The sequence below is a fragment of the Sparus aurata genome, chromosome 5, assembly GCF_900880675.1.
Source record: "Sparus aurata chromosome 5, fSpaAur1.1, whole genome shotgun sequence".
In the NCBI taxonomy this organism is placed as follows: domain Eukaryota; kingdom Metazoa; phylum Chordata; class Actinopteri; order Spariformes; family Sparidae; genus Sparus; species Sparus aurata.
The window spans coordinates 23,428,875-23,442,138 of NC_044191.1; the positions used below are offsets into that span (position 1 = coordinate 23,428,875).

The 13,264-nt window shown below is 40.9% G+C and overlaps 1 protein-coding gene across 1 annotated transcript in view; it reads right to left on the reverse strand.

The window, feature by feature from the left end:
* LOC115581939 (transmembrane protein 132D) overlaps positions 1 to 13,264 on the reverse strand; it is a 267,149-nt gene that overhangs the window by 75,758 nt on the left and 178,127 nt on the right. Inside the window, exon 5 of the mRNA XM_030417539.1 lies at positions 5,258 to 5,453. Within this exon, the coding sequence (XP_030273399.1) occupies positions 5,258 to 5,453 (196 nt within the window). The remainder of the gene's footprint in view (positions 1 to 5,257; positions 5,454 to 13,264) is intronic.

The following is a 13,264-nucleotide window of genomic DNA, read 5'->3' on the forward strand; positions in this document are numbered from 1 at the left end:
GTCGTAAAAGGACTCTGATGTTAGCGCTCAGCAGACTCCGTGATCCTGTCCATGGTGCTGAAACTTTGCCAGTCTCAACACTCAACATTTTGCTTTGCTGCATTTTTGCATTTAGCTTTGATATCTTCTTATGTTATAGAAGAAGCCTATGCTTCATGCTTGAAATAGTGATGGGAATTGATCTGATTTATTGATACTGATGCCTTTGTAAATCGATTTCTGTATTTGCTTCATTGAATCCTTAACAGTTTTCTTTGTGGACAGAAAGTAAGCCTACCACAGATTGTTTGCATTAACTATTAGGTCTAAATACAGTGTAGAAAAAAAGGCAGCATTTGACTCTACAGTTTTTATGTCATTGTCTAAAATGAATAAAATGAGAGAATGCTAGTCCATCATTCGTTTTTATTTGGGATTTCCCAATCAAAGAAAAAAATCTTCCAAGCCCGCCTGTGAGGACCAAAACATTTTATACTTTAGGATATTTACCCTTGTAAACGGATGTGCAGCATAACGCTGGAGTTTGTCACGTTTTGGGGTGTTTGTTCATCTCTCCCATGCCTCAACTGCCAGAAAAAAAAACATGAAGGCATTGATAAAAGGGACTGAAAACGCGTGACGGCATACGATTCCAATGGACAGGACCATTTGGAACCGGTATCACAATGAAGGCCAACGAGTACTCAGTCCTCATATAATAACTACAATAATTAATGAAGTACTCAAGGGTCGAAACATCAACATGTTGGCAGGCGCCGTGGCTGGTGTGATCCAATCCCAACATGTTCTCTATTTATTATTATTGTTGTTGTTGTTGTTTTGTTGTTCCATGACTATCTCAAGACTGGCCAATCATTGACAGCCCGTGGGAATATAAATACTGAGCTTGGGAGGACTTGCCTTCTGGTGATTTTCACCGTATAACTTAATTGGTAAACAAATATTCTAAATGGTGGTACCTACTTTACAGAAATGGAATTGAAATAAACCTACACGATCCGCCTGTCTGAAAAGTTAATGAGATAACAGGCTTTTTCAGTCTTATTCTCTGCATCCCACAAAAGAGCATATGCAGGCGCTAAATTGCCCGCAGATGCTCGTTTTAAGAGATCACGGGCTAAATATACTTAATGCAGCCGGAGGCAGCGGTGCGCTGTTTCAGGGCTGCATATCCATCTGCTAACTAGCGACCACTTTGGAAGGCTCCATTAATAATAGCAACTCGCACAGTGACTGTAACCTCTCGCAACACTCAGCTGGGCTTCAACAACTGGCTTTTGTTGCATCCCGTCGAGTGAGATGCTGTCTCTAAGCTGTTTGACATCTTCAGTAAACAGGACTGCAATCTAATATCAAAACTCACACACAGCCCGATATGAATGCAGTTAGCGTGCAATAAGAAGTGAGAGTGAAATTGTCCCAGCTGTTTATTGTATGAGGCCAACGTGGATTAAGTGCCCCTCTAAACTGTCTTTGTTGTGTAGTTAAGCCGTCTTTTAGCCGCGGCTTAAAAAAATGAATCAAGTGAATCAAATTTGCAATATATATATATCTTTTTAAGTTTGCTGGTTGAGAGTCATAGCTGAAATAGATCACATCAAACGTTCAGTGATTCTTTTGGGGGATTTCTGTTCGGAGTTTTGCAGACATTGAGCGCTCAGAAACATTGTGATGACTTAAAAACATGAAGTACAACAACTATGTATATACAGCAGAGGTAAAATGAATAGCTTCAATCTAAGTTCGCCTCTCTGACATCTCACTTTCCGTCAGTCTACCTCTGTTTTCCATCTCTCTCTCCTCCCCATCCCTTTTGTCCCCGAATCTTTCTCCCGTCCCCACCTCCTCTCTCCTCTCTAAAAAGATGAAACCAATTTTTCAGCCTCCGCAGGAGACAAATTACTCCTAATAATCCCTCGTTTCCTGAAGAGGGCCTCTTTCTTTTTTCCCGCTCAGCCAAGAGACTAGGACCTTAATGGATATGCGGAATTAGGAGGAAAATGTCGGAGAGGGGCTTCGGTAATGACAGGCAGTGTTCTGGTTTACATTGTTGCCTCGTGAAGAGAGAGCTCACTGCATTATCACATCAGTGCTGTTGATAAGCCGACTTTTTGATTTGGGAGATGGTCAATGGGGCGCTGAGGTGGAGTTGAATCACACAAACATATCAGACAGAGAAATAATGTTTAAAAGCCAGCGCTGAGTGCTCCTGATGCAATTATGTGAGGCTTTTCGTTTTTTTTTTTTTAGGCTGTTTGAATGCGTAACAGCCGTAAAGATCCCACATTTCATTACATGGCTGCACGGAACTTTTGTTCCAATCCTCAGATGTGGAATTGTTTAGGAAAGGAGGACGCACGACTTTCTGAAAGCTTTTACATCCGTGCTCCCTTTGAAGATCCGAGCTCATGATTTAATTCCTTCTCCTTTCCTTCCCCAGCAGACACATCGGAGCTTTCATCTCGGTGAACTATCACGCGGACCCCTCTCAGTGACAGACGCCTTAGACAACCAACCAACAATCAACACCTGGTCAGCAGTTCTGGTAAACAAATCATGAGGCACCAAATTACTTGTAATAGCAGCCATTTTGATGCTTTTAACCAAAGGAGACAGGCAAAAAAAAAAGAAAAGAGAGATGGAGGGAGAGAAAGTGAAACTAGGTGTGTAGCTGTGTGTACAAAGGTTTGTGTGTGTGTTACTTATGAAATAACGACCATAACTCCTCTTCTTATGGTGATAAATCAATGAATAAGATAGAACAGATGTTTCCTATGATCAAGTGTATACACTAGAACAACAAATGCAACATTATAAGGAAATGTTCATGATGAAAGTATCAGAAACACATTCAGGAAGAACGCAGCCCAGTCACCAGGGTAGAAAGTTGGCACTGTATGTACGATTCAAGAATAATATCAACTTTTGTTATGTTTCGTATTTCATTCGGATCCCGTTGCCAAGTGAGAGGCCACTTTTTAAGACCACATCAACTGGGAAATGTTAGTGACCAGTCTGATCTTTTAGCGGCCATCTTTGTGTCAACAAAATCACGTATTATAAAATAGAAAATTCATGTGAAAGAAACATCAAGTTTTTACTTATCTTTTTGATATGAAACGTACAAGTAAGCAGACGAAATGTACAAATGTAGCATGTCTGTTACAGAAATGTCAAATGCCAACATTCATCCTGGCGTACCATACCAACTTCTGGCACTTCAGAACACATGAACATTGTGACAAGGTGAGTGAAACATTGTTGGCTTGCTTACATCTTTAAAACGTCAATAATAACATGAGGCAGTTAATATTTAAGCAAATCTATGATGTTCCCCAAAGCTCAGCCAAAATGAATGTTACACTTTTATAGCTAATTCCCTCATCATCAACCTAAACAACAGCTGTCTCTGATGGTAAGTCCAAAGTCTGTTTGTTGATTCGACTAGAAGCTCCAAGGACCAAAGACTGTCCCAAAGTTGATCCGATGCAGATGACAACTCATAGCCATGCTAACAGTTATGATATAGTCAGTCTTGCTCTGATTGGAGAACAATATAGCTGCCATATCAGCAATGAGCTGATATAGCTTCCATACAGCAGGAGACACTAAATGGCTTGATAAGTATGAAGATGGTGAATCACACTGTGTAGCCTCCAGCACCATCATCAAAACACCAGATGAAGCATTAAGGACAAAATAATACGTGTCTGACATTTCAGACTGACAATAACATGTTTGTGTGATAATACCACACTTTATCACGTATCGTTAATGTGATAAATTGTTTCAGATAACAGATAGATTATTAATTATTACAACAAAGCTCACCGTGTACACTACATATCTACATTCGGCTAATATCCATGAAAATTGGAACTGAAAAATACTTTTGAATTCTGTATTTCTTTATAGAATACATGGAAATGAGATGTAGCAGCACTCATTTCTGAGCTCCATTCACACCGCCCCCTTATAAAAAGCCAGCAGAATCCCAACAGCACTGCTTTTTTTTAAATGACGGTTTCAAGCTTGCTTTTTTTTTTTTCCCAGTGTGTGAAAGAGACAGGGTTTGCAAAAGCCCTGAACAAAATTGGGTTTTCTCACTAGGGCTTTGCTGTTTGAAGGAGGGCTATCAGGCCAGATTAGCTTTACCTCAGTGGTAATGGAAGTGGGAGTATTTTGAAAAGCATCCTTCTCCCCACTTTTTAGCCTGAGGGTCTCGGGCTGCTTTAACCAGAGCAGCGATGTCTGCTTTGGGATGTGTCTGTTTTGATCTGCGAATGTATCAAGTAATGGTGGTTATTTTTTCTCTGATTAGACATGTCATGGATTCAAGCTGACTTTTTTTTAAGCAATCTTTTCCTTCGCATGACCCTGTCTAAGAAGAGTAAGTACACGTCTGAAGTCAGCATTGGTTTGCTCTCTTTTCCAGACAGGGAGCCTTAAATTTAGCTAAGGAAAAACTGGTTGGCAGCATGCAGCAATATGCACATGATAAAATGCAAGTTATATTTTATTTTACTTATAGCTGTTTGATTTTCACGAGTCGTAGCCAGTATTTTTGTTTAATCTATGAAACTGAAACTGCTGGTTGTAGTATAACACTGCATCCTCATTTCCTCTCAAGTATGCAAATGCCAAATTTAGGTTTTATTGCTTTTATGTTTAATGAAATCCTGAGCAGAAGGAATAATTAGGTTTTCAGCTCTCTATGGGAAGCAGCCTTTAAGGCCTAAAGAGGCAAATGTGCTTGAGTCTCACCAGGAATGACACCCCGTCAGCATGACACGTTCACGGGGAAGCTTTCGTGCACGAAGGTGCGTGTGTTTGTTGTTTTTCTTTTTAATGGAGGATTGCAAAGGCGAATGTGATTCCGTGCGAGTGCATTTGCATACTCACTAAGGGGTCCTATTAGTAAATTTGCATGCGTGTCTATAGGCGACTTACCTGCACCGTCAAGTGCCCGTGTTTGCGAGACTGCTTGTCATTCTGAGACCTGTGAGAGTGAGGCCTGCTGTGCGTGTGTGACCAGGAGGCTTGTAGCAACAGGAGGGGGTAAACAAGCTGACCTTTACAGCTTTGATCAACCCGGAGGTAGGGGACGGGCTGAGGGGTGTCAGCAGAAAGGTTAGGAGAAGGAAAACAGGAGTCTCTTCCTGTATAAGATACGTGTGGTGATGTGCGATGTCAACATGCACACGCTCACAGCTCACAGACATCTGCATCTGTGCACATCCATCAAGTCATCTCATACCTCGGCCAGCGGGACGATTCCCTGTATGTCGGCGTTGCTGATGTAGAGGTGCGAGACTTTTTCCGTTTGCCTGGAAGTTGCCTGCATGCCGGCTGGGTACTCGACGTTCCAGTGCAGAGTCTGCGTCGGCACCAGGTTGATCACGTTGTCCACCTCGAATTCCAGCTGCATCACTTCATACGACGGGTTATCCAATCTGCAGAAACGGAAAAAGAAAAATCCTCAGGTTATGCGATCTTTTTCACTCTCCATTGGGTCCTAATCGCAAAAAGACCCCGCTGACACACAGGACATGAAACGATGTGCAGCAGCAACGATGTGTGGTGGAAGTCCGTGGTAGGTACTTCAAGCAGTGATGACAACCCTGACTGGGCAGACAATTAAAAAAATAAACAAATAATTTGCTTTACTTGCTCATCATGGAACAATGCTCCGTCACAGATGAAAGTAAATTTCCTCTTATGAAAGAGAAAGAAAGGTCAGGATTGAAATGGAATGGCACAACCAACCCTTTCTCCCTAAAGGAAGTAAAAAAGAGGAAAGACGAGTGACTGACGGTGGGCTGGTGTCACCATAGCAAAATGCCGGGTTGTAGTCTGTTTCGCCATTGTAAACTACATTCAAAACAGCCTAACACAGACGTGCTTTGGTGTTTTTGCCACAGACCCTGAAGCTCAAACAAGTATATTAAGATCCACTAGAGGCATCTCCTGCTCCTTCTGAAAATGTGATTATGAGGATAATAATGAGTGAAAGAGGATGGTAGTGAAGATCTTGTTGATGGAAGTGATAACGATGAGTGCTTGCGCCTTGAGGACTGCAAAGAAGGTACAAAAGATGAACTCACACTATCTATGTGTGCTTATTTGTGTGCGTGTGTGTGTGTGTGTGTTCGTGTGTGGTTGAGGGAGGCAAATCATCCCCATCCAAAAATAATGATACATTTCACAGCTTAATAGATAGAAACCGTTCTGTTTTAGGACTTCTCCACAAAACGCCTGTGGTGGTGTGTTTATGGGCCATTATCTCTGTCTGTTGGTGATTGTCTAAGTGTTGTTGTGTTCAGGCGTCACCACGGACCAGCGGTTCTGCTCAATATGATTTTTTTTGGATGCAGGCTCGTATCTGCTTTTCAGTAATAAACGGAGACGGTTGGGTTACCTTAGCATGCAGACAAAAGTCAGGGGAAACAGCTAGGCGTGAGCTAAGAGGACACCATTATCTGTATCTGTCCAACCAGCTGAATTACCTGTATCCATATCTGTACTCAGAATAGGCGGGGCTTGAATCTGAAACGGGTGTGACTTGTCATAAGTTGTCGATGCAAAATTGTGTTTCAGATCAATGTTGTTGATAACAAGAGTGAAATGACTGGGGTTTTTTTTGTTTTTTTTATAAAAGTGAACATTTCACACATTTCACATTTCACTAAGAGGATTTCTCTTAGTACATAATCTGTACTAGAAACTAGTTTTAGCTGAGAACTTGCTCACCCTTCGAAAAGCTATCCTTTGCTCTGTCCTCAGGTAAGAAATCTGTGTGACAGTATCTCTAAAGCTTCTGTGTGTCTGTGATTTCCAAGAGACATTATCAATCCTAAAATCATTAAAGGGATTCATCTGTCATGTGATACGTTTGTAAAAAAAAATCTCCAGATGCACCTTCAGATTCGGTTAAAATGTTCTACATGGAAAACTGCAAAATAAAGTAAATCTTTTCATCATTTCTCTCTATTCTGATTCCAGAAACGTGTCTGTCATTTTGACATCTTGGATTTTCTGCACATCATGCTCTCACAACTTTGCAGACTATCATTACCTGCTTTGCCTCTCCGCCTGTCAGACGTGCTGATTCTATCCGCAGCGACTGAGAATCACATTCAGCGGTATCATTTATCCCGACAGACATTCTCTGCATCCCCTTCTTTGAGATCTAAGCCGACCGTGTCGCATTTAGGCTGGAATCTGGTTTGTGGTCAGATTCAGGATTTAATTTATTAATGATTAAAAAGACCCAATAAAATGTCCACACGCTGCAGTAAAACATTGTGTTTTTCGGAGGACTAAGCCGTTGCACTCGGAGCAAAATAAGCACAGCAGTTCTTAAATAAAAACACTATCTGAAAAGGTGACAGCGCATTTTCTGCGGTCAAGATAGCAGTGAAATACACTAGCTTACAGTTCACAGTAAGTGCAACACAAAAGGTCTCCTGGGTGGGATTTTGAGAGATAAACATTCAGGAAAAAAACAAAAAACACAGCGACATAGAGAGTAATTTAGATACGGTTAAGCAACTAAACTACTCTCTGACGGTATGACTGCATCTTCTTGTCAGAAACACACTCTCTCCGTCACCTACACACACCCGGTGGCTGGTGGAGCATGAATTACAAAGACAGAAGGTAAGCAGCTGTAAATTGATTTTCGAGCAGTGTTTTATAGCCCTGTGTTACGGACGCGAGCACACACACACTTACACTCACACATACGCACAGATATATAGGGGTTAAAGGTCGTGACAGAGCCAATTGCCGAGGGTCTCTGATATCTGGCGTGTCAGTGTGTGCACGTGTGTGTTCTTGTCTAGGGGGATGGTGTGAGCGATGTGTTACACAGATAGATTTAGGAGAGAAAAACTGATGGGTGTCAGCTCCCCTTGACCTCTTCCAGATCCCTCCATCATGCCTGATTTTCTTTCATCTGTCTGCCTCGTTCTGCTTCTTACCGAACCCGACCTGACATCATATTATGGTTATACCCTCTTAAACAGTGAGGTACCTTTACTTTCTTTTTTTTTTCTTTTTTTCTCGCTTTGGTCACACAGAAAGCTATCTCACGAACACAAAAATAAAAAAAATATGTGAGAATCACACTTATTAAACCCTCAGCCCACCATTAGCTTAGTAAACCATTTTTGAACAGGTCATTTATAGAGCGTAGAATACAAAACAATACAGTACAATCAAGACTACTAGCCGATCAGAGCTGGATTCATATACATTCTTTTCCTTTATTCAATTTCAACGCTGATTGCTACTGTGCAGTGACAAGCCGCTCTTTTCTGTTGATGCTTGCAGTCACAAAAAAAAGAACCTTAATTAAGAACTTCTGTAAAATATAACAACTTGAGCTCAACCAAAGGCCTGAAGGAACAGCATAGACTATAATTGGATGGAATCTGATCCAAGTCCGGCAGATCCAATAAAGTTTCCTGTTTTGGGTTTTTTCAGGACTTTACAGCATCAGATTTTTGGTTCTTGGCTCAGTGGATACAAGTCTTTAGTCTGGTAGTTATACTGTATTTGCCCAGTTTTGCATTATATTTGATGGATGGAAAACATTCTCATTTTAAGAACCCAGGAATCTAATGTCGTGGAACAACTCAAGACAATTAGATAGCTGCAAAGTCGGTGTCCTGAAGGTTTAAAAATAGTGTACACTGACAATATACAGTAACGATATAGTCAATGCATGTGATGTACTTTGGCTAACTTGAGGCATACATGTTCATCTAATCTTGAGGCATTCATTCTTCGACCGACCCAAGTTGATGTATCAGTTTTGCGTTGTAATAACAACTTGGATGTTGACTTGGACATATTCAATCGAAAACTGGTAATTATGGTATAATATGACAAAAATGTAGCATTAATTGATGATGTCTACATAAGTTGTACTTTTACAAGTACCTCTGTCTTTCGTTTTCAACCATCCTCTCGCCTGTCGAGCCGCGTGTCTGCAGTTGTGCTCAGTGTAAACAAAAACAAAGCAAACAGTCGCCAGACTTATAAGGAATGTCTCTCTGGCTGTCGGGGTTGGTGTCCCATTTGTGACCAAAAGTTAAGATCGATTTTTTCTAATCTATGTAATTAAGTATGGGATGGTACATGAATGACATAACCGATGTCACGTATGTTACCAAACCAAACATATTATTAACCCCTTACCAGAACCAAGTAGGTTTTCTCTTGCCTAACCCCACTGCAACGTTAATAACATTACATAATTCATTATGTGCCATACTATGCACTATGTATGTGCTACACTTTTGTCTTCCAAGCAATGTATGTTACGTACTGTTGCCAACTGGACTGCAGAGCCTTTTTCCTGGGCAAAACTCACACGAGAGCGGCAGGTAACGCATCATAGTTTGAAGCTTATGGCCACAGACCAATAATAAATAGCACATGAGTTTCTATGCAATGTCACAGAGCATCAAAGAGACTTTTTCCATTTCATTTATTTTTTCTCAATTTTTCATTTTTTTTGTGAGTCCCACTATACCCCTATGTGTGTGTATCCATCAGTACAACTTGTTGTTTAACCTCTAAGGACACAGTAGCAGTAGCCCTAGTTCATATTTTTCCAGGGAGAAACCCAAAAACACAGCAGAGGTTTAGACACATACACACCGAGACACGATGCTCTGTCACTCTGGCTCTCTGTTCCTGTCTCCCTCACACTCGCAGACACATGCACACAGGCAATGCACAAGCAACACACTCCCCTCTCTGTCTCTCTCCCACTCACACATGTACAAAGAACCACTCAGAAAATGTTGAGTGTGTTTGGGTGCAGTGTAATCGCTGGAGCTGAAAAAGCAATGTGTCTGCAGTGACAGGTTCATTCAGGTGTTAGCTCCGTCCCGACCACAAGGCTCCAAAACAATATTGCACTGTCCTCTAGTGCATACGCGGACACACACACACACCAGAACATTCAAAACTAAACAAAACCACTGCAGAAGTTCACACTTTCTCTGAGTGTGTTTTCCTTCAGGCTATGATGACCTTCTGCTGTGATCCCTGTTTCTGACAGAGCGATGCAGGTTTACAGTGTCAGGCCGACTGGGTCAACATGTGTCATCTGATCTGGTCTGACAACAACGTGGTTTTGGGAAATAGGCCTCTCTGCGTAGAAGGCTTGCATTTGCAATGGCATTTAGGTAATTAACTGACTGACTAGTCTAGGAATTATGGAAGAAGAGAGACAAAACAGTGTTAAGTTAGCTGATTGGTAGGTCCAACTCCTGTCAGTACCAATGTAGGAAGTACTGTCCTCTTCATGTGCAGGGGCAGAAAGTAAGACTTGGCATGCTGGAGTGGTGAATGGTAAGTTTCACATACCTATTTCACATATTGATTTTCACGGGACTCAGTGAGTCCCATTTTTAACCCCTTCTCCTGCTGTGCTCCTTATTCAATTTCATATTGATTCAGTTGCTGTGTTGGATGTGTGTCGTGGCAGCCCAATGCAGAAGGAAGGATATCATGAACAAAGGACCCTGGCCTTTGAGACTTTGCCTGGCTTGATACACTGTTTTGGTGTGGGTGGATCAAACTTATAGAGCCACCCTATGCAAACCCCCCCCTTTATTGACATTTGCCTCCTATCTCACTCCTGTCTTGTTTCCACTCTGTAGATTGTAGATAAGTATCATCCTTCCTGGCAATGATGCTGACTTTTGATCACTTTCTGCATATTTTGTGTGTCATTTTGTATTGATTTCACTGTGAACTATGAATATAGGACTGACCGACGGACCGTTTTTATTTCATTTTTTAAATATTCATTTATCATTATAAAGGCCGATACTGATAGGAAAATGCCTAATATTGGCCGATAATATCGCCCGACCAATAGTTAATAGTCATTTTACTTTCACATACTTGTATTTCAACATGATCTCACTCCCAATTTGTCACATACTGCAGCTTGGTCAGGCAAAAATAGACTTTTATAATAAAGCTTACTGACAAACATGTTGCTTTTTGTAACATACTATGACTTTTGGACTGTTACCGACATCAAACAGTTGCAGTTTGGTTAGGTTCAGGTACAAAAAGTGTCTGGTCAGGTTTAGGAAAAGATCAGACTTTTGAGTTAAAACAGCTACATTCAGTCTGGTAACGTAAGTGATGTTAGTATGTCACATAAGTCCAGAGGGACAGTCCAGTGAAAGACCCTACTACCACTCAAGAAGACTGCTTTTAAAAGTTAGAGGGGTATCTACAGCGTCAAATTTGGAAGCACGGGGCTGTCATATTTGATGCATTGGGAGTGAAAACAGACAGTGTATTTATTTTATTTGAGGTGTAGGGTTAAAGATGTATGCTTCTAAATGCATGTTTGACTGTATATTGGTCTGCATGTATTGGCCTAAATGTGAGTTGTGGAGCATCGCCAAGGAAAAAGTAGTCAATGTGCAGTTTCGCCTCTGTCATTGTGGTCTCGAAAGGCCTTTGGGGAATTTACATGAGGAAGGTAGAAAAAAGTAGCTATACCCCAAAACATAAATTACAAGAGTCCGTTACATAAAAGCGTTTGCACACTTTAAAAGGATTTCATTGAAGGTGAACTTTTATTTCCTGACTCACATGTGTTGCTAGATAAGTGATAGAGATAGCTTGATACAGCGCCAGAAAGACAGACAGACAGACAGACAGACAGACAGATAGATACACATCTTGATATCGAAGATTCCTCTCTCTGTGGATGCTGGCCTGGTTTAGCCTATAAACCCAGATAAAAAGATATACTTCTGGCAGGCAGCAGAGCCTGTCTTGCGAGACGTGCAAGCTGGACTCGCTTCTTAGACTTGTGTGTAACTGCCTTGGCCCTTCTGGAGTCTCAGAGCTGATTAGGGGAAATGATTGACTATTTTTTTTCTCTGTTTATCTATTTAGCCGTCAATTAAACAATTTAGTTTCCAGGCTGGGTCAAAAGAGATTAAAGAAAGAAATTGTCTTCGCAGGTTCACTGATTCTTTTTGCACGCTTTTGTTTTACTGCCTCTGTACCTTTGAATCTGTCTGCCTGTTTATCCATCGTTTTTTCTTTATTATATGATATGGGGACTGCAATAGCTCAACAACAAAAAATGGATGGATTGCCTGAAGTTTTGGGCAAATATTCACTGTTCCAAGAGGATGAAACCCTACTGACTCTGGTGATACCCTAACTTCCCTCTTACCAGCATCCCTAATGGGGTTTACATTTGTGGTTTTGAGTGAAATTTTGTCAACTATCGGACGGGTTGGCGTGAAATTTGGTGCAGACATTAGTGTCTAAATGAATTCTAGTAATGAACGTGAAACCTTTTAATCTTCCACCCATAATCAGGTCAAACATGTAATTATACTTACCTAAACATTAGCTTGGGAACATGCTAAACCAGATGGTGAACGCATTATTGGCTAAACATCTGGATGTTACATGATCTTCATACATGATGCTGATGTTAGCATTTAGCTCAATATAACTGCTGAGTCAGTACAGCCTCACAAGCAGCAAGCATGACTGTCTTAAGGGCTGTACGCACCAAGAACCATAACTACAGCCGCAGTTTTTTTATTTTTTATTGTTCCAGCTCCAGTGGATGGTAGAGTCCAAACAACAACTACAACTACAACAGCGGGGAACAATATCTTTGAGATCAGAGACAGCCAAACAAAATCCATCTGAAATTACTGGGCCATTACTTAGATTGCTTTTGAAGACCTTCTCCAAGAAAATAACATTGCACAAGTGCAACTTTTAATAGTAGTTTCAAACTTAAGCCAAACTCTAAATTAATTTGATGGCATCGGTCTACTCTGGTAACTCAGTCTTGGATACTCTTGGAATTTATTGAACGCTGATATAACGTAATATCAGACTTTTTCAGACTTTTACCTGACACATACAGCAGCCTTTGGGGCAGATGGGGTCTCTAAAGTTTGCTTTGTTTCCTTTTTAATGATTTCCAGGACAATTGATGATGACTCATAAGGTATGAATAAAAACTTGTCTTCAAAAGACGACTGTCGTAACAAAGTGTCCAGTTCTCCTCACCCCTTATCTATTCTTGTTCAGCTACGCACACACAAACATTAAATGATAAATTACATGTAAAAGAATGTTAAACTCTCAAAACTAATAAATAACACGACACAAATGTATATAAAGAAACACTCAATAGGATGACAGATGTTCTATATGTTGCAGTCTCTGTAGAAATATCTCATAG